The following is a 27,760-nucleotide window of genomic DNA, read 5'->3' as shown; positions in this document are numbered from 1 at the left end:
TTTATTCATGCTGTCTTGGCAGTCAGTGAAGATGTAATCATGTAAGAAGGGGATTTTCTGTGTTTGATATACCTGCTTTTTACTGAAGCGTAAAAAGTAAGTACCATTATCTGTGAGGAGGTTAAAAGGTGATGAATCTTGATGTCAGGTTGATGCCATTTCTGACAAATCAAGCCCCTTGGTTACTCTTGAAGAGGTAAATCTTTAAAAAGGGCTCAAAAATATACAGTTCAATTTTTCCTAAAATGGCTCAATAATTTTCCGAAACAGCTCAGCATTTTAGTTCTTAGCAAATATTACTCAAACAGGAGTAAATTGTGATCTATAATGAATAAGTTATTTCAATTTTTGGATTTCCGTGAATTTTAATTATGAGCATAGTGATTATTAGAAATGTATATTTTACAGTTAATGGTAATGTCATGACAGTAAAAGCACGGGTGTAATTAATAATATTAACAATGGCTCTGTTCCATTAGGTGTCCCAGTAAGCATTTAAAGTGAGCCAGTATGCACAACAGCAGCTCCTTGGAACTTGCTCATGTAAATGGAATGCAGCCATCATTAATATTATTAGTAACACCCGTGCCTTTCTTGCTATGACATGTTTAAATGACTTCATTGACAGTGCTTCATTTTCTGGACTGAAAACAGTTTGGGAGGAAAATTGTAATAGCGAAATAGCATCAGGACACTATATTAACAATACCAGGAATTACGCTCTTCAATTTTAAAGGAAGTTCTGGTCTTACTTTCATATTCATACACTTATCTGGGATTATGACCAAAGGGGTGATGATATATGAACCTGATATCATTTCCACCTACCAGAAGCAAATGTTTTCACTTTTGCTTGCATGATTTTACTTGCAGTTGCAATTCACTTATCAAGCCAACTGATAAACCAAAACAAAATTGTTTTCACTCTTAAAAATGTTTTAGTTTTTTTTTAGATTAAAAAAATAAAATAATAAAACAATAAATTACGTGGGAAATTTAAAAAAAACATCAATCAAACAAAAAAAAAAAACTTCAGCCATGCTAAAATTGCACTTAAGTTACTGCAGAAGCCTGATGGGTACCAGGGCAAATATGGTGGAAAAATAGGTGGGGAGGTGAAGGAACAACTGTTTAAAAAGATAGTTTAACAACTTGGGAACTATGCTTATTCACATTCTTTCCTAAAGTGAGACAAGAAGATTAAAATCAATATCATGTTTGTACATGTATGAAGTTGGAGCCAGGACATGGTTAGCCTAGCTTGCTAGACTGCAAACAGCCTGTTATCGTTGTTTCTTGGTTGTTCACACACAGAAATGTGGCTATTTGAAATTTTAGAGGGAGTTACTGTATGTGTTGGAGCTATCTTCTCGCATCTTTACATTTCTGTTTCTGTACAGCTTAAACACACAGCATGGTCATTAGTAAGCTAGGCTAATGTCCAGACAACTCCATAGTTAAACACAGAGACATTGGATTGATCTTTCACTCTTGGAAAGAAAGCAAATAATTGATGTACTGTGTTCACAAAACATTGAACTATTATTTTCATTCACTAAGCTGATACATGTACTGCATTAAGGAGAAGCAGGTTTGAGGTGTTCATTTCCTGGATGAATTAAGGTAAAAAAAAACACGAAACTCTTCTTATCAACCCTTTCACCTAGAACAGATAATAGAGGCACCACACCTATGTTTTTTTGTGAACATAGGACACCCTGACCTACGTCTCAACTCATCTAACCAAAACTATTACCTCAGCCCCGGGCCCTCTGCTCATCTTGAAGCTAACATGCTATGGCCCATTGAAGATAAGAAGTTGGGTTCCATTTGCATGGCAATGACACCCTTCATTTGTGCTGCCTACTCAAACCGCAGTAAACACAATTAAGCAGCTAATCTCCAAACATTAACATTGCCTTCAGGTGGTATTTGACTACGATACTCAGCATGGGCTCAGCTAATGGCTCACAAATTACTATATAATCTTGTTTTATTGGAATCAGTATTCCTCCTTTTTTTCTCAGCTTCCCTCCAGGTCGGTTTTTTCCAGTTTTAACATGTCATTGATTCTAAAAATGTGGGAGGTAAACCAATGACAATGACTTTGTTCAAAAAGGAATGCACTCTGAATTCCAATGGTTAAATTTAATCTCCGTTCTAGACACTAACATGTCATTATTGTACATGTGGGGAAAACTGATCTAATGCCCTGCTAAGAATGTTTATCCTCTTCTAAACATTACAGACACTGGCTTGAACCTTGATCTTATCAATCTACGCTCTCAAAAATTCCATAACTTCACCTTTGTTTTATTTTCTAAATATATCTGACACTCAGCAGATATTTGGCTAACTAATTATAGTCTCAGGAATCTCCCCTGAAAACAAAGACACTCGCCTCGAACAACCTTTTTATCAAGTTTCCGTGATGCTCTGGCTCTTCTGGACATACTCCCATCACTGGCTTTATCGAGTGGGGACGCCCAGAATGATGGCCTTTATTCATGATGGCAGGAGGATGGGTGGTTCCAGCTAAGGCAGACAATCACTGTGCCACACAGTATGTCACTGTGTTAGATACTCTGTGGTGTCCAGAAGCTTTTCCAATGCAGCAACATCCAACAGAGGTTGTGTTAAATCCTTCACTATCACAAATGAGGTAATCTGTATTGCTTTTCAAAGGTTGTTGGCAAAAGGAAGCCATTGTATTACAGAGGATGATTTAGCCTGTAGATTCAACAATGTCCTAGATAATGTGACCTATGCAGCTTATGACAAAATAATGTTGTTCTTGGACTTGTTGATCTGTCAGCCTAGGGCAGCCTCTAAGCTACCTAAAGTAGGCTATGCACAGCTAAAAGTTGACATTTGCTCCTTTAATATGGTACAGGACTGATGCTGTGAGAACAGCAAGAAGCTGCACAGTGTCACATATTTCAATATCAATCTAGTCTAATTTTTTTTTAAGGAATTTTGAAAACCAAGTTGGATTAGTTTGGGGAATACGTTTATTCACTGTCTTTCTGAGAGTTACACGAGAAGGTCGATACCACTCATGTCTGCACGTCTACATCTTGCAAGTGGGGATGCCATGAGATGAAAAACCAGAGGTAGAGTGGACAGTAAATGAAACTTAACTCAGGCACTTTTTTATGATGATATAAATCTTTTTGACACTCATAGTATTTATAGTGATTTGTAGTCACATCTGTGATGGATTGGAAACATGTACATGGAGTCGACCCTCTCGTAAACCTGGAGAAGGACAAGGACATTTTGGTCAACGATACCAACCTGCTGTAAGTTAGGTGAATAGGGTACAAATCATTATATTTTGCTTAGATGGTTACTAGCTAAGGGTTAAATGTAGCACTACATCACTAGCTATTGCTGTGTATCACATGAAAGGTCCTTGAAAGGTCTTCTCAATTAGGCAATAAAGATGTGGACTTTTCCACAACCAAGCAAACACTATTATGCTTATACACTGTGCTACTGTGATGCTACTGTTGCTGTAATGCGTAAATCTTTTGTTCACCCGTCTAGACCTCATAAAACTGTGTTTGTACTTTATAGTCACATTATCTGCGAGTCCATGAACAGACGATGTGTCATCACTGACAGACAGACTGGAGTAAAACTTTTTCTCTCTATGAGTTTTGACCTCTCTGCTAAATTTGTTCAGATAAGATGTTTGTACTTTTCCTAAACCCTTTCAACCCCAGTTAATTTTTTCTAAAAAGCACTATTCACTTTGTAACTTTCCTTAGACTCTACTGTTGAGCTGCCCGGTCAAAGCCTGAAAACTAGGTTTCAAAGTTTTAGAATTGCTGTAATATGACAGTTTTTAACAGTGCTGCATTTTCTACTGATTGCAACAGATTTTTCCAGAACTTAACGGTTGATGTCGATGCTCTGCCTTCCTATCTGAGTGCTCCATCAGACATTCCTTTTGTTTCTAAATGATTCTGTCAGTCATTACATTATCAGCTGCTGTTAAGCAACAATAAGACGCATCTATGCCTAACTGCGAACGGCAGAAATCAGACTATAGATAAAACTTACAAGAGAACTACGTGAGAAGTCCCGATTTTCATGAGATTACATTACGTTTGATTTGTATCTTTCCTTTGATGCTTTTAAAATTGTAACACCAGCCTTCAAGCTCACGCACTATCAGACGTTTTCAATCTTCCTGTCATTTCATATTTCACTTTCTCCTATCTATCTCTTAAGTGAGCTTGCTTTCCACTTCTTTAGGGTAGCTCGGTGTTGTCAGCTGAGCACAAAATACCCAGAAGAGGATCTTGTGCCTATTTATTTTTGGGTGGCTTAGATGAGAATGCAAAGAGAAAGGTTGAGTGTAAGGATGCTAAGAGGAATGCAGCAGACTTTGTCCACTATCTGACATCACAACAACAGCAGCCACACGATCTACAGAGGGATGAAGAGGTGTTTTATCCTCCAGACACCAGGTGCTCAAACTCAGACACCACACCTGTATATTCATTCTGTGATAAAGTCAAGTTAATTTGCTTTTTCCACCAACAAGGGAATGTGAGTAGGAGCTGTGAGTGACGTGTTGAAACCAGACATAATACCTTGTTTATGTTCAGTCTAGCAAATTTTTGTTGAACTGACGCAAAGAGATTAGGTGTCACAGATTTATTTTTTCACTGAGGAAGTGCAACCCATTTTCACATCACAAATATATGCCTCCCTTTCATTTGTATGTACTGCTTATATATAATTGACAGTGATTATATATATATTGACATTATGACATTTATGCTGCTAATCTGTATCTCTTTTCATATCACACATATTTTCATTCATAGTTGTTTCTCTCAGCATGCTGTTGTTTTGCACACCTTCAAGTCATCCATGTATACTTACTACACATTTGAAAGTCAAGACAATGTCATACTGTAAAACACTTAATAAATAAGTGAAAGTCTTATATCGAAAATGTAACTTAAAGCTGCGATAATAAATATTTTTACATTAAGAATGGATCAAATAACGATGTGTAGCTATATGAAAAATGTCACTCATAATTTTTTCATACAACAGCAGTTCCCCTCTGATCTACAGAGCATTTCTGAGTCTTTTAGCTCATTATTTTGATATACGGCCCGCAACTTGACTGTTTTGGTAGACTCTCACCGCTCTCATCAGTGTCATTTCTAGATACAGCAAGCACCTGTTTCAGTTAAAAAGCTCTGATAAACTGCACCAAATTCCAGATTTTCCCCTCAGGAGTAAGTGGAGACCAAACCAGAACTAAAAGGAGAGTTTATAGTCATATATTATAAATTCATCAGGTGGAAAGAAACATGACTTGATGAATGCTAAAATGAATGCTAATGATGCTCTGTATCTGCTAGTTGTGTAAATAGCCAACATTTGCCATATTTACATATTTACTTCAAAGGTGATAATGACAGTGATGTTTTTACTGCTTGATTTCCGCTGCCCCAAGTAGCCAGAAAATGGTTTAAGTAAAAGTGAATAAGTATAGCAAAATGTACTCAAACACACATAACAGTCGATTAATCAATCTATAAAAATGCATCATTTTTTATAAGCTAATCACATGTTGTGTATGTAAAATCTTAATTTGTAAAGTGACTGTAAAGGTCAAATAAATGTAGTGAAGTAAAAAACTGAATATTTCCCTAGTAACAGTAACAGTAGTGGAGTGTATGTTTAAAGCTGTCTGATATTCAAATAGCCTACTCAAAATACAAGTGATGTAAATTCATACTTAAGTACAGTACTTGAGTACATTACATGTACTTACAATGTACTTAAAGTTATATTGCACCGCTGCATTCATGTGTACATGAACAATTAAAGCTTTCTCTAATCTTATTAGTCTCCTCTTCACTTTCCACAACACTTGCTGATTTTATGGCTTTATAGGTATATGACCTAATGTCCCATTCAGGCAGGAAAATTAGAGTATATAGTGGCCTAATTTGCCCTTAAATAATCAACAGATTTGTAATTTGCTGAATTGGATTTTAGCATATAGTTCATTCGGTACAACTTGTAACGAACCTTTATGTCTTTTTGATAGTGAAATGGTATGGTTCAGTTTAATTGTAAGCTATTAAGGTTTGATGTTGTTGTGCCAGGTTTCTAAACGTCATTAATGAGGTTTATTGTCATGATTCACCCAGTCTGTTTTTCAGGATTGCTTGGAATTGGTCTTATCTGCTGTTTGAGTGAAACCATGATACGGTCCTGTCTAATCAGCCTCTGTGTCCACAATGATGAGCTTATTGTTTTCCTGTCTGCTTCCTGCAGTGGGACTCATGGAAAGAGTGGGTGGCCTTGTTATCAGGACCTTGGTTTCACCCTTGCTACTAAATATAACCTACATTTGCTTTTTTGCTGCTTCACTTTTTCCTTGACCTTGACCCATGAGCAGTTCCACTGAAGAATGTAAAATACACATCATAAAATTATATTGCTCATTGTTCTGCAATGACCAGCATAATTTATGTTTTTATGCACTGTAATACAAATGCCAACTGTTTATCTCTTAAAAAATGCTTACATGCTGACATTCCTGAAAACACTGTGAATGACATGCCAGGATACACCTATATGGATTCTGCAGGCTAGATGGAAGAGAGTATTTAAAGGTGCAGTGTGTACAATTTAGTGGCATGTAGCGGAACGGACTTGGCAGGAATGGAATATAATATTCATAAGTATGTTTTAATTAGTGTATAATTGCCTGAAAATAAGAGTGTTTTCGTTACCTTAGAATGAGCTCTTTATATCTACATAGGGAACAGGTCCTCTTCCATGGAGCCCACCATGTTGCACCACCATGTTTCTACAGTAGCCCAGAACATACAAACCAAACACTGGCTCTTCAGACGGCCTTTCACTTTTTTTTTACGGCCACTGTAGGTTCTCCTAAACACTTGGAAGAGGAGGGGGAGGAGAGGTGTATTCAGTTGGTTCGCAATCTGCAACCTCAACACTAGATGCCACTAAATCCTTCACACTGGTCCTTAAAGCAACTACTTGACTTAACATGTGAGGGTAGATACAGTGCTACTATACAATAAAAAATGTTATGGCAGATTATGAAAACACTCTACAGATGAGCATCACTAAATAACTTACAAAATAAATACATGTATTAAATACAACCAGAGTACATATTTACTCAAAGGCTGTGGCCCCACTTTGAGCATAAGCCACCAACAAAGACTCTCCAGGCATCCTGGTGCTGGGCCAATTTCTCCAGCTGTCAGTTCTCTTCACGTCTGCCTCCAGGTCACAGCACCAGGTGTTTCTTGGTCTGCCTCTTTTCCTTTTTTAGATTCCAAAAGAGGGCATGTCTTGTGGTGCTGGATGCAGGCTTGTGAAGAATGTGACCAATCCATCTCCAGCGTCTTCAGAGGATTTCTTCCTCTGCAGGCTGCTGTCTTGTTCACTGCCAGAGTTCCTGGTTACTGATAATATCTGGCCAGCTAATTTGAAGGATTCTTCTAAGGCAGGTGTTGGTAAATGTCTGGATTCTCTTCATGGCGGTGACAGTTGTTCTCTGGGTTTCTGCTCCGTATAGCAAGACAGGCTTCAGAGTGGTATTGAAAATCCTGATCTTGGTGTTCGTGGTCAGATCTGAGGATCCCCAGACATTTTTCAGCTGATAGAAAGCTATCCTTGTCTTACCAAACTGGGCTTTTATGTCAGAGATACAGCATACAAGTACATCTACTCAAATAAGTAACTTAAACATAAAATTCATTATTTTATCATTGTAAATGTGTCAGTGTGTCACTGTTTCTTTTGCTACACTATATTTGACTCATGATTTTAAATGGAGCACAGCATAAAACTCCAACGCGGCATCAGATATCTATTAATCTGTAATGTTCTGAACTTTGAAAGGTAGGTGCATGAGTTGAACAGACATGTTTCAACACCATTTCCCTCTTATTCATCCATAGAATTTATGGTCAGCCCCTCCAAATTTGTAACAGGAAATGAACGTCTGAAAGAGACATGACAAAAACTGTAATAGAATCCTGCTGACTAATTATAGATTTGAAGACATGGGTGTAACTAATCAAACAGCACATGTATTGTGTGGATTCTATTCACCATGAAACGGCTGAACTATCATATTTATAGTTAGCCTTCTCAGGGTTCAGAGACGCAGGTTTCCTCTGTTTGTTCACTGTTTCTAAGTTTAATATGAGGGTGTTCCACGCAAGATTATGATGATGATTGGCAAATGATTCTTTTAAGAGGAAACGTACGTTGGATATTACACGTGATGAAACGGAATCTGCCATGTGGAAAAATACTTGAAAGTGGAGATGGAAAGTCTATTCAAGAACAATGTGTGTGATTAGCATATGTCTAAAACCTGTCCTTGTTCCTGATTAAGATTATAAAATTGTTACACCAGACCCTTCACATTCTTCCTCTGCATATTAAGTTGAAGAATGGATATTACAAAAGTCTCTGCGTTAATTTGAGTAAGTTTACATCAATATTAAAATAACTGTATGTGAGATATATATATATAAAAAATCTAGAACAAAAAATGTGTAACTGTCTAAATACTTATGGTCTGGACTGTATGTGGCTTAATTCAGGGGATAACAGGTGGTTGTATATGAAAGAAGACCATGAGATGTGGTTAAAAGCTCCATAATCCTATTAAGTGGACCTTAAATTAATTATTATTATTTTATCAAACAACTGTTCATAAGTTCAAGAATGGACTTTCATGCTCAAATTCCAAATGTGCTAAAATGAAACACAAAATAGGAACACCCAAAAACAGCAAAAAATAGATAAATTAAATGTGGTAAATGAATTGGAAAGCGTATTTGAGTAGACTGTGGCAGACTGTTGGGGCCTTCACTGAAGAAATTTGGTCTTCCTGTAAGAGAAAAGACACACATTGTATGATCCAAAGTTGAATTCTGCCATATAAGGGCTTAAAGTTCAGAAATGTAAATGAGAGCCAGACCTTTGAGTCCTTTGTAGGTTATGAACAGAATCTTCAAAACAATTATGAACTCTTTCAGTGCAAAGGTTATAAAATACAGGTTTTGTGATATTTGATGCAAAGGTCAGGGTTTTATTCCAGTTTTATAGAGATTTGGAATAATTTTAATGCAGAATGCTCACAATATGTTGTACATAATTGACTCTTTATGTTTCTTTGGGCAGTGTTTGCTTGCTGAGCTGCAGCATATAGGCATAGTAACTATTATACTAAAAAATACTGTAACTTTGAATAATATGTATTAAGACATGCTTGAGTAAAATCCAAAGCTGTCCTTTACTGTAATACCACAGCACTTTCACAATGAGAGGTCCGCCTCAAAGCCCTAACCCCTTGTGGGTTTTGACCAGTGACCCAGCACTTTGGGATCAAACCATGAAAGCTTACTATAAATAAAAACAGTGAGAGGGTGGGAACCCCTGTCTGGGCCAGTAAGACTAGACTGGGTCCACCGAAAGGTCACTGCAAGGCTTGCTTTTGTCTGACTTTTCCTCGCAACCCAACAATTCCTCTCATGGAGCGCTGTTCACTCAGCAGAGAAAACAACTTCAGACTGGGAATGGCTGCGGCTGTTATTCTCACAGCGGGCAGGACTGTATGGTGTGTTTACTTCCTAATACCAGGCAAACAAAGGGCACATAAATTTTATCTGAGTTACATGAATTGAACTGCTTCACTATCAGCTCTGGCATCATTGCCTTGCTCTTGGATTACTGTAAACATTAGTGTGTGGAAAATGTTTAGGAAAAAAAAAGTTTCTCTATTTGTTTTTGTCTTTCTGTCTTCTTTGTTTGAGTTTGATTAAGAATTATCACAGTAACAGAACAGTAGGTACTTCATATGTAAAGTTGGAAAATGCAAAACTACGGCTTTTGTTTCCAGAGTTATCCATCAACCTTATGTTTGCACTCAGTGACAAGGCCTTACTAGTCCAGTAGATGGCAGAACAATCTGTGCCTCTAGTAAACAGTGTACGGTCTATAAAAACATGAACTGCACTCATTCCATGTAGTTCAGCAAATGACCAGAAGAGATCACAGTATTCCAACTTTTGATTGCTGTGCCTTCTGCAGACTTAAAAGATGAATGACTTGCTCATGTTTTAAAGAGAGCACAGAGTTAAATTAGATCAATTTCAATTAAATATAACTTTAAAAAAGTACATAGCAGTGCATTTGAAATGGCCTTAAATCAATCCATGAGTATTTTTTTCTATGTAGAATTTTCCCATAACAGTTTTAGGGGAAAGACAAAATCTTTGTCATTTCAGTTTTTGTAAAAAGAAAAAAGTCTCTTGTGGTTCTATTTACCCAGTCTTACCCCTTATAAAATGTGAGTTTTTATGTGAGTTCTGTGTATGTTCAAAGAAAGAAAATTTTCTTTGTCTAATCCAGAGAAATCACACTCATTTTCAATATTGCACTAACATACAGTATATTTCTCTTTATTTATTACTAAAAACGGTAAATGGATGGTAAACGTACTGCACCTATATAGCGCTTTGCTAGTCTTATCGACCACTCAAAGTGCTCTACAACACATACTAACATTCACCCATTCAAACATACATACATACACTGATGGTAGAGGCTGCCATCAGTGTGCACCGATGGCCGAGAGCAATTTGGTTCAGTATCTTGCCCAAAGACACTTCAATATGTGGAGGAGCTGGGGATTGATCCACCGACCTTTTGATTGGTGGAGGACCCACTCTACCTCCTGAACCACAGCTGCCCCTGAAAGAATATAAAATATTCTATTAATATTAAATACAAAATATAAAAAAATATTTCTGACAAATGAACCATATTTCACACCAGTTAAATTCTCCAAAAATCTCCTCACAGGATTGATACTTCTCATCTGTCTAAGCATTTCCCTCTATAACTTGCAATTATAAAGTATAAAGAATTTGCAAAAGTGCAATTACATTGGCTCCAACAGTGGTAGACTTTCTCCAAAATGTTAACTGGGTTAACTGGTGAATTAAATTTATTGAGTTATTTTTGTACAATGGATTATCTTGTATTGAATATTCATGTTATATTGATACAAAATTTGTATTTATATGCCAATTTTCATGTAAGAAGAGAAAATTTGATAATTTCAGTTTTGTAGCCACCAGACATGCCACTTCCTCCCAGAGAGAGAGATTTTGGGCAGTGTTGTATAACTATGACTGAGTATTTGGGCTGTAGCCTATTCAATGTGCTTTCCTTGTGGATCTTCATTTTTTCATTTGATTGAATAAGACAAATAACTTTAAAAAGTAGATTTATATTTTTTACATTTATAGACTCTATTCCAGACCACAGGTTTCCTTGACTCAAATAAACTTTCTTCACCTTTATCTTTTAAATTGATAGTTTCAAATAGTGGTAAAATCAGGTGAGAGGGGACAAACTTTGTTAAACCACGTGACTGCAACCATGACGACAGTCTTTCACAACCCAGTGTTTTTTACAGTCTGTGTTCACAACCCGTTCATTCATTCATTCATTCAAACCTTTATTTATGAGATCAGTCTTTAATTAATTAATCAATTCATTATTATTAATAATAATGATATAATAATAATAATAATAATAATAATAATAATAATACATTTAATTTGTACCGCATTTTTCATTCATATTGAAACTCAACCTAACTTTAACCTTGTTTTTTCTTCTTTTTAAAAGCATTCAGAGCGCTTATGTGGTCACGTGGTTCACTGAGGTTTGTCCTTAGCAGTGGCGCCTGCTGATAAGTGCGCATGCGCAACTGTATTTAATCTTCCTACCGAGTTAACTTGCTCCACCTTTTGACAGCAAAGTGTTAACAAAGAAGTTTTAAACACAACATTTAACGTCGCTCTTAGCGTTTTTGTGGGGAAATTTAGGCGATGTTTGTGTATATTAGTGTTTTCACCCGCTTTCAGAAAGTAAATGTTGTGACTTTATTTGGGACAAAAGCTGGTTGGTGAAGCTAGTTCCGCCTTGCTTTTGTCCCTGTGATGGACCGCAGCGACAAGTGTCAAAAGTAATCAGAGCTCAACGAGAACAAGGGAAACACACGTCTCCTGTCATTTTGGATACATTTCTACATAAATTAAGCGCTTCCTAGAAACGGTGAGTAACGTTAGTATTTGTGCATGTCGTTACTCGCGTCTTGCTAATTTACCTGAGCTAACAAAGCTAAAGAGACAGTAGCCACCTGTTGCTGGCAGCCAAGGATTAGCATTATGTCAGTACAGTTTCTATCTTTGGCTGTCTGAACTAGGTTAAGGTGTTGAATAGGAAAGGAGAAATACACAAAAGGCGGAATAAACAATATCAGTAATGGTATTCAGACTGTGTTAGAGTGAGTTTAACTTTCTACCGTGTAGCCTCTGTTAACTGCTAACTTACCTGCACCTGTCTGATAATACAGAGCATGTACCATTAGCTGGGGCTGAATAACTGAAAAAACCTTTCGAAGGACTCTTTGTAGCCGTTTGCTGTCTGTCTGTTGTTCTCAGGACACTTTATCACTGCCAGAATGTTAAATTAGTTGTTCATTCTTAATCTATTCATAGTTCTTTTAGAGCATTTGCATGAGGCGCTTTGTTTGTAACTTGTTTTTGCAGACTTTCCTATAGCCACTGTAGCATTATTTTACATTACAATGACTTGAGGGAGGCTCCAGGTGTCAGTTATTGAACTACCAGGGAAGCAGCTCATTCCTCTGCATTCCTTTCACAGGCCCGTCTACTTGTTCCAACAAGTGCTTTGAGTGCTGACTGAAAGCCATAATACGCCCTATAACACGACACAGACTCTTCAAAGAGGGAAGACAAAAGGAGCTGCAGCTTATTGTGTATTTGTTCTAGATAGGCAAGATTGTAATCAGGTCAGTCATGTTATTGTGCTTTGTATACAGATACAATATACACATCACTTACTGAGGAAGAGAGGTCTTGGTAAATGTATTGTAACTACACAAAGGTAGGTAGCTTTTTGGAAAGAGTTTGAAAGATTGACGGTGAATGGGCATGATGCATGGGATTGGCACTCATTTTCATTGGATTCGACTGGTCAAAAATGCACGCCCACCATGGCGCGCAACTGTAACCTCGTTAACAATAACAGATTTTTTTTTGGCAAATAACCAGCTGTTGTCTTTGAGGGGATTCTTACCTCAGCCTAAGAAGTAATGTTTTCAGAGCAGGCGTATGTCTCAAATACTTAATTTGGTGGCAGGTTAGGCCATTCATTAAGTTAGTTTTTGGTGCATATCCAGGAGTTGTTTATTAACATCGCCATGGGAATCTTTCAGCAAGTGCGCTATGTTCTCTTGCACTACTGCACATAATGAAAAAGTGTCTGGCAAATGTGTCCCATCATCAAAATCAAGTAACAGGAACAGTGGCTACATTTTGAAAAAAAAACAAGCTCCTGTGGTTGCTAGATTATAAATAGATAGACAACAGAGATGTGTTCAGATGAGGTTCTTTGAGCATTTGAATATCGTGGGGCTGTGCTGTGCTTGAGTGTGTGTGTGTGTGTGTGTGTGTGTGTGTGTGTGTTGTTATCAGCTAATGCTAGCTGTTGACAGTGGCTCATTGAGAACCGTGCTGTTAGCCTCCAAACAAACTCCAACTTGGCTCTTCATTCAGTTTGCCAAGTCTGCAGAATGAACTTGTCACAATGGCTGATTGTGCTCCTCTCAGTTGTGCAGAGCTCTGTCCTTTTATCCGATGAACTGGGAGTTCTTAATAAGCTAATTGGGAGCTCATGCTGAACAAACAGGATTGCGTAAAATTCATGAACTACCAGTGCAGTGCAAACAAAGTACAGAATCATGTCTCTTAGGAATGTCAGCTTGCATATGAAACACTTCTGACTTCTTGCAACATTCGTAATGCAGCAATCTCAGTGGAGTTATTATTACTCAAGGATAATGGCTAATGAAACATGATCTGTTATCATAAACAGCACTTCCATAAAAACTAAAATGTACATTGAGAAGATGTGGTTACAGTTTGGATAGATGGTATTACAAAGGGAATTTTTAAAGTTTCTTGGACTTAGCTGTGTATTCCTCTGAATCATGAGCCCTGTGTGAATTCAGAGGCTTTTGGCGTGCTTTCGTAGTCTTAGAGGAGGTGCATTTTTGTGTGTGTTTTATTCTGATCAAAAGCTGCAAGCCGAGCAGCAAGCTTATCTAGCATGACACCGGTTTGAATCAGTGGTTTGCAAACCCCTCTGTGGCTTGCCAAAGTGTGCTTTGGCTTACGGAAGTGAATTACACCCTGGTTACCAGAGGATCAGTCAGTAATGTTTTGATTCTTAAGCCATTCTTTGATGTAATAGGCTCTCATTATTGAGCAGTTAGACTAAAAAAGAAAAACTCACCATGTTTCTCACAGGCATGAGATTATTGCTGAATTCAAGAATGGTCATGGAAACAAGAGGCATAATAGAAATAACACATCATCTGCTCTCTTGTACTCCTGAATGTGTACCTTTTTTAATATAAAACAATGATTCAGTCTTTTATAATTCAATCTCCGATTTGTTTACAACCTGTTTTAGAGTTGGACTACTCAAGGTATTGCATCCTAATTATGTAGAAGGTCTGAAGGCTCATATCCACGCAAAAAGTACAAAAAAGGTGTACACTTGCACTCACGTGAAAGCACTGAAATACCACTGTTGGATCCTGTTACCAAACCTGAAAATCTGGCTGCCATTTTGCCCACTGTGCTCTACATTGTACTCTCTCTAATGCTGAGATAGTCCATGTATGCCTGGTACACAAAAAAAAAAGCTAACAGACAGAGGCTGTTGAGTCCTCAACCTTTGGATACGCTGTAAAATAATGACAGGACTGGGTGTCATCCTGTATGTGTGTGTGTTTGCTCATGTTCACGTGGTGTCCCTACTGACTACTGGCTCAGCTGCTCTAGTTTTTTGGCTTGTATGTATGCACACAAAACGGTGCACATTAACTCACCTGTGTTTGCTTTGCTGCCACAGTGTACCAGTTAGTCGTGGCCCTTCAGAGCCGGAGCTAGCCCTGAGGACCAGAGCTCCTGGAGGATATTTGAGAACAGAATTGGGTTGCAGTGCTGCTGAACTTTGTCTAGTGAATTATTTGTGAGTTTGAGTGCGTATCAACTTTACGGGCAGGTTGGAAATACTGAATAATAAATGGATTACCACTTTTTAAATGGTAAGAAAATAAACAAAATCAGAAAGGTTATCATTCTCACCTAGCTCAGATATTATAGATATTCTGTGTATTAGAATAATGTATGTCATTAATATCCAGACACAATGATGTAGTTATCAAATGGTAGTGATTGTGCTCAAAATGCAGTAACTGTGTGTGAAGTTTCTAGTGGACATTACAGAAGCTGAAGGTGACACTAGAGGAGTGGACATTAGTCTTTTAATGGGATCTGTTAAAGCAGTGTAATGTACAGACACACTGTCCTGCCTGCAGCTGTTGAGCATTTGCTGTGTGTACATTATAGCCCAAGACACGTCAAACCAGTTGGACTGAACCAAAACTGACCATGCAGAGGGTTGCCTGCTGTTAGAAAGTTACATTGATCTGATTTTAAAGTTCAATGCAAAGTCGATTCTTTAGTTAGCGTGCAAAGTAAGGGTCTAACTTAAAGGGTCTAACAGCCTGGTGGTATTGTTGTCAATGGCAATGACTGTCTCCTGTCAAAAGGATTTGTGCTACAATCCAAGACAGTGGCACCAACTAACTTCCTTATCTAATAAACTCAGTTTACTCAGCATATTTTCAGGCTTTCTTTTTCAGAAGACTCCATGAAAGTTTTTAAAGAAGCTCAGCACCAAGAAGGAAGTGGGTTTTCCTGTCTTATATACTTGTCTGTCTGTATCCTTTACAGGCGTGCTGTAATCACTTAACTACTACGTTGTCCTGCTGGAAGAAGAAAGCAAAGAAGTCACAGTCAAACTACAAGGACAGCATTTTGAGGGAAGATTTTATTGCACATCAATGATCTTCAGTAGAAGTAAGTTGGTGTTACAAGACAACATTTTGTAGCTAAGTTAATTAACTAATATTGGCTTATTGTACTTTTCTTCCATCATGACTACATTTGAAATCTGAATTCACAGGGACATTGTAAGAACTTGGCCTAGTCTACTTGATAAGAAGGTCAAATACTTGCCTGCCACGCTACACTCTCCCTTTTATTCTCCATTGTACACACTGCGCTGCCTGTTCAGTCCCACGAGCAGGGTTTTACCAGTTTGTTGTCAAGGGACTTTTGACATTCCAAAGTGCAGCCTGATACTGTTGTTGTGACCCTCCCCTGTTAGCGTCATGATGTAGCCGCACCTTCTGCTATTGACCAATTACAGGCAGGGGCATCTTTTGGATTAGTTACTGTGAAACTCACAGGGAGAGATGATACAAATGATCTTTATGGTTTTAATATCAGCTGCTCATCTGTCCCAGTGATCCTGATCTTGACATTATGATTAACCACACGCCTGCCCAGCTGCTTTGTCTTAAAGCTACAGGACATTCAAAATCATGACTGTTGATAGTGTTGATGTCAGTGCTATCAGTTCATAGAAAGTAACTGAGAGTACCTGCTTCCCTGCTGTTTCTCATCTTTATTCCTGTTTGACAACACTTAGTTCTGAACTGTTCATCACAAACATGAGTTTCAATGTGTGATTGACAGTCATTAATCAACTGGTCAAGTTGTGACTTGTTGAACACTGCTGAACATTGCAAGTACTATTGCAGGAGAAGCCTGGAAGGATTATATTTAATAAAAAACAGTAAAAATATATTTACATGAAGTGTGTATTTCAGCCAGGACTCAAACTGGGCTTGGTAAACAAGATTTAGTGCACGTTGTATCTCCAATGCTGATATTTTGTGGAGCTCCACACCAGAGGGGTGCTTCATGAAGATGACTCAGGACAGAAAGCTGTCTTGAATGAGACTGGTTCATCAAACTGAACCAGGATTAAACTGTTTCAAAAAGCCAACTCAGAGCTATATGCTCAAATTAAATCAAGTCTGGTTTAAGAAGTGCATGTTCATGTCTTTGATACACAAACTTGAGACTTCAAGCACACATACGTTTCTATGGTAACTTAGACCAGACTTGAGACCAAATTTGAAGCCTTGTTTACTGAGGGTTTAACTGGTAACATCCCTGAGGTGAGCTTTCCAAATGAACTATGCATTAGCATTGATTATGGTTAACTAAACATATGTACTGTAACAGCTGTAGCTTTGGGCAGATGTAGTAGCTTGCTGGCATCACAACATTTTCAGGTCTCTTTACCTGTCTCTGCTTCAAATACACACACACACACACACACACACACACACAGACACACAGACTGTGAAATACTGAGCTTGTTTTGCTATTCATTGGATTTTTGTGCTGAATCGATTTGGTACCAGTAAAGTACAGCTGGTGTCATTTCTCTGGCTTGTTGATTCTCTCTCCGTGTTCAGCACAAACAGTCTTTATGTTTGTTTACGTGTCGGATTGAAGGTGACTGAAGGTGGCTGAAGGAGGCTGCTCTGCTGCATTTGCGGTTGCTGTTGAAGTTGTTGTATTTAATAGAAACGCCCCAAACACCCTGGTGTCCAGACCTCAATAAGAAAGGTCTGATTTTAGTTCTTCACAACTCTGGTGTATTTTAGTAGTTATTTGATGTTCTCTATCATTTCAGATACCTTGCACAATACATCACAAATACACCCATATATAAAAACATGATTTAAGGTCACAACAGTTACCTGTACAGAGACCACTTGATAGCTGTGTTACTGCTGGAGATGTTTACAGTTTTTCAAGTGTGTCTCAAAACATCAGTCAGGCGTCCATATCAACAGAGAAAGAGGTTTTCCTTGCTGTAATCATTCCTCCTGTTCATACTGGCTGTGAAAAGATCTCCTTCAAATGTGCTTTCAATATAAGTGATGAAAATCCACGGTGTGTCCACACAGTCATTTAGTGCAAAAATGCATTTAAAGTGTATCTGAAGCTTATATGAGGTTTCAGCAGTCTGATTTAGGCTGTATTCAGACCAAATCAGGCAGTGAGGCGAAAACACTGGTCCTCCCATTCATTTGAATGGGGGTAGTGTGTTTCTGATGCGGGTGCCACACCGGACTGCGGCTTGAAAGTTGAGCCAGGGTCAACTTTTAGAGAAACGCAACCTGACGTCACTGTGGCTGAAGGCTGCGGTGACCAATCACAGCCAGGGATCAGACTGATCAGAGCTGTAAACTCTGCCATGAGGGAGTATAAAGACGTCACTAGGAGGAGGGGAGGACATTTCTCTTCATTTGATAACGTTGAAAGTAAAGTTAGGCTTTGCTGTCGGCTTCCCGACTCATTTTAAAAAAGACAAGAGAGACAGACAGAGACGGACTGTGATCGAGCGAGCAAGAGAGTGAATGAAGAGAGGGAGCGCTGGTAGCAAGAAGCCGGTGAATCAGATCAGTAGAAGGTTATTTTCTGATTGTTTCACTGCAGTTACATTCTGGAGCACAAATAAACACGCCAACACACCTCTGCTCAACCCTGTGGCTGTACGCCGCACCGCTTGATTTGGTCTGAATACAGCCTTAGTCATATCAAGTGGATATATGACACATTCACAGTGTTTTTAGCATAAAATTCCCTCTTTGTGTTTCCTCAGTGTTTCCCTGTTGAGTTGCAGTGGAATTATAGTAACAAAAATAGGAACTTCAGCACAAAACAGACTGTAACGGTGAAAGATATCTACTTGGTTTGACTCATTTGGACGCTGAAGCTTCATATTAGCTTCAGATAAACTTTTAAATACATTTTTTTGCACAGAAGGAGGACTGTGGATTTTGTCCCCCATCACTTCCATTGTAAGTGCATTATGAAGACATCTTCTAATGGTCAGTATGAACAGGAGGAATGATTACAGCAAGAAAAACCTGTTTCAGTGTTCATTCGGGCTCCTGACTGTTGTTTTAAGACAGACTTGAAAAATTGTGAACCTGTCCTTTAATTGTATTACAATATGAAAAACAAAAAAACCCACAAAACATTATTTGAAAGTCCTGAAACAAGCCCAGAGTCATTTAAAAGCCAATATTCATTACAGATATGTTGTAGAGAGAGAGCTCTATTCGTTTTTTTTAAATTTATAGTTATTTATAATGATTAAATTCCCAGTGAAGTTTACTGTTTCAGTGCACTGGTGTAATTTTATACAATAAAGTTCATTGTTAAACTGTAAAATATCCTGCCTCTATTACGTATCTTTGTCACAAGTGTTTGATAACTACATTTGAGAGACCGTTGCAAAAAATGTGTGTTTATGTATATATTCTGTATATATAAGATTATCGGCTGATATACTGCCTAATATCTGCATCAGCCTCAGAAATGCAGTATCAGTCGGGCCCTATTTAAAACAAAGAGACATGGCAGCCAGGCTATCTGATGATGATTGCAGCCTGATGAAAATGACCCTCATATCATTGAAGGTCACATTCTATCACACAGTAGCACAGAGTTGGTTATTTGGCAGAATGTCTGTTTTTTTGTGAAAACAGAGTATTTTATTTCTCACTCTTTTGTAATGTCGTATGTTTGAGCATTTTACACAACATTTAATGTGAGATGATCATAGATAACCACCTCACAGTATGTTCATATCTACCAACCCATCTAGTGTATAGAAAGGTATCTTGTTCAAGTGTGTGCAGAGTTTCATTCTTCAATTTCGGTTTCTTAACTGCTTTGGTAAAGAACGTTTTCCCGTTCTCCTCCACACTGCAGCGCCACGTTGTTACCCATACTAATAGGATGTGTATTTTTAAATGTGATTGCGTAATTGGCTGATCCTTTCTTAATCGTGACAGTTGTTTGCATGTGTCTTAGAAAAGAATTCTGAATTAGACTTGTTTATTTGCTGTGAGGCCTGCTAGGATTTCCAGTCAGCGTGTTAGCTAATTAATGCACTATTTTGTTTTAGCCAGCACAACTTTTGTTCAGCTTTCAATCTGGCCCCCATTAACTGCAGAGAACATCCAATCTGTTGAGGTGCCCTGAGAGGCGTTCATTGATTTACTGAGCGATAATGGAACGCTAGAGTCTTCAGTGATGGGAATAACTTTTGTAAGTTCCTGCTGTTTTATAGGATACAAAGTTTAACTTCAGTATCAGCTGCTCTGGGATTCCACATGTTGATGTGTGGTTTCTTTTGGAAACTTTATGTTTATGTATAAGCTGCGGATTAGGCTAGATCGAGGAATTCATTAAGTAAAACATTTGATTACATTGTCTCTTCTTGAAAAACGCATGTAATAAGATACACACATCATCAAAATTCTACTTTTTTATATTTCAAATGATCCCTTTTGTTCATTTGTTTCAGGAGCTGTCGGCTGCTGAGTTTTGGAAACTGTGATGGAAAATCCTGGTAAGAAAAATGCCCTTTTTATTGTTTTTCAGATGTATTAATTTGATATTTGTAAAACTTTTAAAGACTTTTTCAATTTCACTGTGCCAGATTTCATTTGAAATATGTCAGTAAATTAAAAAAAAAAAGCATATAAAGCAAAACAAATCTTGTTGACCTTCAAGTTGAAACATGCCAACTGAGTTAGAGTTTCTATTTTAATGTATACGTAGGCTGTAGTGAGACTAACTTTATCCCAATCAGGGTATCACGATGACAGAAAATGGTGAGTCAACAAACCTAGTGCTTGTTTATGGAGCTGTCCATAAAAGGGTAGGCCCTGTGACGCGTTGTGGTGTTGACACTGCAGCTATCTGATTGGCCCTCACTCAGAGGACACACCTGTAGGTTATCAGAGCTGCCGGTTTCTGTCACTGCCACGCATGGCCTTGTGTCTGTTTCACCACTGAGCTCAATCATTGACGACCTTGGTGTATCAGGGATACAGTCGCTCAGGGGACCTCGCTTCCTAAACTGAACTGTTGTAGTACATTTGTGACATCTGTGGGAACACAGCTGGGATGGCTGTACAGTCTGAATATTTTCGTGAGTAAACCTGCTTTCTCTCTGTCGGTGGATGTTAAATTCTTAAAGATGTACATTTCAGTTGATTGGCAAAAATGTCCTTTTTTTTTTTTTTTTGTTGAAATCATGAATACAATGTGATTGAGACAGTTTCCTCTTTGGGTTATTAAAATACCAAGACAGGACAGGGCATGGCTCCATGAGCACTTTTTAGGCTACTGGGCCATGGCAGGAACAGATTAAGGAAGCTGGATCTGCTCATCCCTGCCTGGCGCTGTCGCCAAGCTGTAAAAATAAACCAGACTTCCTCCTCTGCTCGATTTTAAAAGTGATGCGTTTCTGACATGAAGGCATGGCTGATGAGCAACTGGAATGCCTTACATATCCCCGCGTTTTGATGTGAAAGGGCAAAGCCATCCAGCGTGTTGACTCATGTTACGTTATTATCAGTATGCGTATGTTTTGGGGCTGTCTTGATGACACGGTGTGATTGTGTTTTTGTGAGTCATTAAGGTGTTGTTTTGTCGAGCGGGGCTTTCTGTTCTCAGTTAACGTGTCTGTCTCCATCTGCTGCTGCTCTTTGGAAAGAATTAAAAGGATTTCAGTGTGGGTGTGAGTCATACGTTAGAAAATGTTACTGGTTATTATCCCTGTCTGTTTACCAATGATTTCCATGATTGCTCTCATTATTGTCCTTGAACCATAAAACCTGACATGTGGTCTTACATTCCACACATTCCTGTGTCAGAGTTGTGCTCTTATGCTGTGGCTTTAATTGGACTGTAGAGGGAGCAACAGTAATACAGCATGTTATTAAGTCAGCTTTGTATGATGTACTGAATGTCTAAAAACATAGTGATATATTGCTCTCTCACTGCTCCTCCTTCTGTTATAGCCTATATCTATCCTTTTTTTTAAAAAATATAAAGTAAGCTGAAATCAGACACAATAACGGAAACACCTTTCATCTTATGTAGTTGAAACCTTTGAGAAGTTTCAAGTTTCAAGACTGTGTTAGAAGCTTTGTGATGTTTTTGGGTGAGATTACATTACTTTAAGATATACCCGCCTCCTATGTATATATATGGGTAGGACAAAATAGCATGAACACCATATTGCATTGAGCTGTCTTGGATTGCTTTCTATAAACCAACATCTGTCTGATTGGCTGTAGAAAAGACGGGTAATGAGCTCCTCTAACTCCCACACACTGATTGGATATAACCTAATCACACAGCGCTCTAATAGAGACGTTCAGACACAGACTCCTCCGTTATGTATGTGAGATTTTGGCTTTGTGTCTGCTGAGGTGTTTATATGTAAAGCACTTTGCTGTGAGATGTATTATTGTGCTTCACAGTGTTATTATATATTTAGAGAGCCATAGTTCCAGCAAAGAATAGCTGAATTGTTTATTGCTGTTTTCTATTTTTATTAGCAGTGCAAATTAAGTCATAATAAAAGTACTTACAACCAAACATGTGGGAGTTGAGGTAAATAGTAAAACTGAGTGACTAATATCTAATACGTCTTATCAGTTAGCACATGTATTTCATAGTTTAAAAGGACAGTCCCTGGACAGTCATCGGACACCTTTGCTGTGTCACTTCCTCTTCTCTGGCACTGAGCTCCACCTTGGCCCAGCTCACCTTCCACACTTCTCGAGTTACCTCACCCCGCAGAGCCCGCCCCTCGTCCTTCAGGGAGTAGTGTTTTGTCAGTCTGTGAAATGGTGCTTGCGGGGGGCCCCACCGCTTTGCAAATCCCCTCAAGGCTTGATGGCTGGACCGGCCAAACCTCAAAGCTTGCCTGCTGTGAACTTTGCCCCCAAAAAATGCGCTCTCAGGAATGAAAGGCATCCAAGACTGCCGGATTACCTTATTGGCCTACCTTATTTATGAAGTCAGAGCTCCAAGAAGGGAGGGACCTAAGAAGTGAGCGAGTGAGTGTGTTTGTGTTTTAAAGGGGAATGAAGGAGGGAGGTAGAGAGGGAGAGAGAGACCAAATCTCACAGGCTGAAGAGAGGGAGAGGGCATGACTATAGAGACGAGAGACTAAATGAAGCAAGTGAGCAGTCAAAAACGGTCTTGAGTTACAGGAGCTCTATGTCTAGTTGAAGGAGAGCGAGGTGGCTTCAGGTTTTCCTTTCCTGCCGTGGGCCTTGGGAGAGGCAGGGCCCGGCAGGCCAACGGGGACAGGAGCCGTAGCATGGGACACAGTGCTAGCAGTGAGACAGTGGCCCAGCAACCAGCCCAACACAACACGGGTGAGTCTCAAGCCAGAGCCTCAGAGCTACACGGTTGCTGCAAACATAATTTTGAGGTGATCTTGAATACCTGCTTGGGCGTGTTTGCATTAGTGAAGAATAGAGTCTCAACAACAGGATACAATATATATGAACAGGTGTTTGTAAATCAGAGAGAGACTGGTAGGCGGCAGGCACAGACAGGTGTAGAAGAATGCATGCAGATGGAATGTGGTGATTGTGAAATATACAAACCACACAAAACTTCTCTCTGTTTGCACGCAGTACTCCATCTCCCCGTGGAGCCATTTTCTGAAAAACAAGATTTCACGGTACAAGGCACCAGCTGACACCACTTCTTTCCATGTGGATCTCTCTTTTTGAACTTATATGACTTGACTTCTACAAGTTTTGTTGTGAGTCTGCGGTTGTACGGTGCTCCCCAAAGCCCCCTGACTCTCTGGCAGAGCTCAAAACAGACTTTCAAACTATCAGAACCTGTTTTTTGTCGTCTAAAGGAGGAACCTCCCTCAAGTTGTATTTGCACACTTACAACTCCTCTTGATGATACAGCTTGTAGCTATTGCAGTCTAGCATCTGTAACACAGGCTAGCTCTTTGTTTTCACCTCTCTCCAGCATAATATCACTTAACTTTAAGCTGCTGACACCAACCTGCTGACCCCGGTCTTGTGTTTGTAGAATAGAAACAACGTCATGTTTACGTATAATTTGTCAGTCAATATTTGCTTCATATGGTACACTCTGGTTTCTGTTCAAACACTTCTCAACACTCGTGCCTAAATAAAACAGGTAACATGAGAACATCCTCTTCGTTATATATTTGCCTTCCATGCAAAATGTATTTTTGCCTCTGGTGTGCTATTCTCTGGAGTCGGTGTCAACATGTCATGTGAATGGCATGAGTCATATGGACAGCTTGACCCGAGCACTGTAGGGTATTGCATTAGTGCCGGGCGGTTAGTGCAGCTTTCATGCTTTTTAGTAGGCCTTTGAGTTTGAATGGCTGAGTATTTGCAGAAGCCTGTGTTGTTACTGCTGTCATAGGTTTTGTTGAAACAAGCCTTCCTGTTTAGAGTCAGCCTATAAATGCAGATCTGTAGTTGTGTGTCAGTGTTTAGTTTAGTTTTTTTTTTTTTTTTTTAATCTTTCCCCTCATCTGTTAAGGGTCGGTGCCTTTTTTTATTCTCTGCTTGTTCTGTGAAAAACACCCATCACAAATTGTCATGCTTCATAACACAAGGTCACCACATCCCACTTTGATTCCGTTACAGCCAAGTAACATCAGTGTTCTCCCTGCTCACTGCCACCCAGCCCCTCCCAGTTTAACACCCACTGGTGTCTGGGATATGTGTCAGGAATAGCTGTGAGAGACAGTGGTCTGCACACAGTTCATTGACCTGTGTGTGTGTGTTTGTGTCTGTGTGTACTTGCATTTCAGCACGGGATTTCACACATACATGCAACAGCCTGCTTTATTTCGTACAGTTGGTAGACAAAATAATGTAAACATTTTATGGAAAGGGTGTTTTTCCTGAACATAGTTGCATCAATGGGAGATCTTAGGTTGAAAGGGAATTAACCAGCACTTAAATATGTTTGTTTCGGCAAATGATCCCAAAATGTAGGTTTATTGGTAAATAATACTGCAAAATGATTCAGTATGTCTGTTTTGAATAGTCTTGACTCATCACAGAATACATGCATGCCAGTGATCATAATAAACAGGGACATACACAGAGTAATGTCAAAACATATTGCACATCCACATATAAAACCTCACCTGACCTGCCTTTGTGAAGTGTTAACTTTTCGTGTGCTCCCAGTGGAGATAAATGAATCTAAGTGTGAGGATAAAGGGCTGCTTAAAAATGAGGTCAAGGCTGGAGTACACATCTCTCTGTCCTGCCACGCGATACATGACACAGTGTAGCACAGCAGTAGTTTGTCATGTTTGTACCTCAAGTTGTAACTAACGCAGCTGATCTACACGGTGTTCTCTCTAGCGATGCCACCATTACTAAGTGCAGATGATAATCACAGTCGACAGTCGCCCCTTTAAACAGATGAAAGTATCTAATGGTGGGTGGAACAAATCGATTCACACTACGATTCTGAATCAATTCACAAATGAAAATCAATTTTCTAAATGTTAGTTAATAACGTGATGTTGACGGAAGCAAGCATTTTTTGATTTAATGACTAAATAATTACCTTTTGCGAGATGAACATGAAGTATATTGTGAACTTTCTATGTGGTCACTCAGAGACTGTTAGTGGAGCGGAGCAGTGAACTCCAGCAGTAACAAATGAGACCGACCGACCAACACACATTGCAGCATTAAACCATTTAAACCAACTCTGAGGTGAAGATAATAACTCTGTGCTCAGTGTTTCACCTCAAAGACCCTGCAGCCGCTCAGCGTGTTGGACAGCGATGTCTTTCCCCGGAGCTGACGGTGCAGCAGAGAGGCTGCTCTCCACTGCTGGAGACATGACGTTAATAACACAGCAGAGTGCTCCACCTCCTCCTCAGTTTATTATTCTCATACTGGCAGGAGACTGTAAGATGCTTTCACATTAATTAATTCATTCATTAATGCAGTTAACTTTCAAAATAAAAAGGCTGCGGACCATTTATCTTAATTGCTAGTTATGTTTTATATTGTATTACAGCAGATGAAGGACACCAGTGAATGGTTTGGCACACAGTATACTGGAGCAAGAGACTGAAAATAGTGCCACCTTTTCTATTTTTCCAATCAAGAATCGTTTTTGAATCGAGAATCGGTTCTGAATTGAATTGGCACCCAAGTAAGGTGATAGTATTGAATCTGGAGATAAGCATATGGTCCCAGGCCTAAAGGTATCCTATGTGAATGGAAGTTATTCACTCTGAAAAACAGTCTGAAATTGGTTATGTCACAGGCTTTGGAAAAAATATCCATCTGGATGTGAGAGTGTTGTGTAAACCATAGCTGGCATTACTCGCTAGATTATAAATCAGCCAACTTGCAATCCACGATTTATTGCTTTCTAATCAGATGACATACATAAATACTAAAAATGTGAAACATATGACATTGTGAAAGTGGAATCTCAGCCCAGCTCTGCTAGAAAGAGACACATCGTAGTTAAACACTGGTCTTTAGTGGAGGACATGGATTAGATGGAACTAAACAACCCAATTATGCATCAATGAAAAGGGCTGTAACCTTTTAACAAGTAGGAAACTGAAATGGTGCTGCCCCATTATCTTGATAACAAACTTCAGTCTACTAGTTGTTTATTGAAGAGGAAAATCAGCAGATCTTATGTTAAAATTTGATGGATCACTTTTGTAAGAGATTATTGTAGGAAGGAATGGTAAAAGAAGCAGAATCTACAATGGATGGGTTAGATTAAGAGCTGCAGACGACGGGCTTTCTGCAGTCTGGGTTAACTCAAACTCAACACCTTTTACTATTTGTACCTGACATATGGAAAACCACTCGTATTGTGTCCACGGCGACGGTAGTGATGGCACGGTTATTCCAGCTGTGTGATAATAGGATACTGATACCATCCTCTGGAAAACACCCTGCATGGACAGAACCAAACTCTGGAGATGCACAATAATATGTCAGCAACTTTGCACATTGTCAGTTCATATGTTCTTGATTGATCAAATTCTAGACAGTGATTAATAGGTCATGCATTAATCATTAATATCTCCATTCCATACGAACAAGATCTGTCCTGAGCTGTCCTCTGTAGCACGTAATTCTGGCTACATTAGTCTCTGACCTTGAAAAACTCATCCACTGGACATGGCTTTCATAGTGGTTGTAAGAGGTGACGATCCAAACATATGTGTTACAAATCTGTAGGACAGGTACGCCCCTCCACTGTCACATGTGATTGAGTCGAAATCCATCAGTTATGGTGCTTGCTGGAAGAAAATCAAGGATCCCATCTTTTCACCTTGACCTGCACATTTTTCTTGTGTCTTGCCTCTTAATCCATTTTGCCTCCACTGTTTTTGTCTGTTGTCTTCATTATTTTATTTAATTTTACCTTTTTTCACATCCTAGTAACCCCAACTTACACTTAGACTGTGATCAGTGTAGTAAGAATAATGTAAGAATAAGACTGATAACTGGTTTGAAACTGTAATTATGTGGTGTCAAAAGCTGATATCTGATATTTAATAATTATATTGTTTTTATTTTAAAAGACGTCATCTAGTTACTCCTTAGTATTAACAGCTTCAGAGATTCAATTGTCCATTCTGAGTGTTGACACAACCTGAGGCTGTATTTGTATCTTTATGTGTTGATGAGGTCCTCTGCTAGGAAAGTTCCTTTTCTCTTATTATTAGGAGCTGATGAGGACTGCTTTGACTTTTTAGCTTAGAGGCAGGGTTATGTGTTCTGCCTGGCTGCTTTAATGACTCTTGC

The 27,760-nt window shown here is 38.9% G+C and overlaps 1 protein-coding gene across 6 annotated transcripts in view; it reads left to right on the top strand.

Annotated features, from left to right (window-relative positions):
* The first annotated feature begins 11,809 nt into the window (after positions 1-11,809).
* phactr4a (phosphatase and actin regulator 4a) overlaps positions 11,810-27,760 on the top strand; it is a 32,705-nt gene continuing 16,754 nt past the window's right edge. The window contains exons 1-3 of one of the 6 annotated variants that reach the window (XM_067611567.1): positions 11,810-12,162; positions 15,939-16,064; positions 20,449-20,493. In XM_067611567.1, coding sequence (XP_067467668.1) covers positions 20,481-20,493 — 13 coding nt within the window. In that variant the 5' untranslated portion in view covers positions 11,810-12,162; positions 15,939-16,064; positions 20,449-20,480. Of the gene's footprint in view, positions 12,163-15,056; positions 15,248-15,938; positions 16,065-20,448; positions 20,494-20,940; positions 21,079-22,794; positions 23,324-27,760 lie in introns of those variants that run through there. The other 5 variants (XM_067611568.1, XM_067611569.1, XM_067611566.1 and 2 more) reach the window with 5 other exon arrangements.

This window comes from Thunnus thynnus, chromosome 15 (assembly GCF_963924715.1).
Source record: "Thunnus thynnus chromosome 15, fThuThy2.1, whole genome shotgun sequence".
Classification (NCBI taxonomy): domain Eukaryota; kingdom Metazoa; phylum Chordata; class Actinopteri; order Scombriformes; family Scombridae; genus Thunnus; species Thunnus thynnus.
Note: the sequence above shows the minus strand (reverse complement) of the source record. Positions and strands in the feature narration are given on the sequence as shown.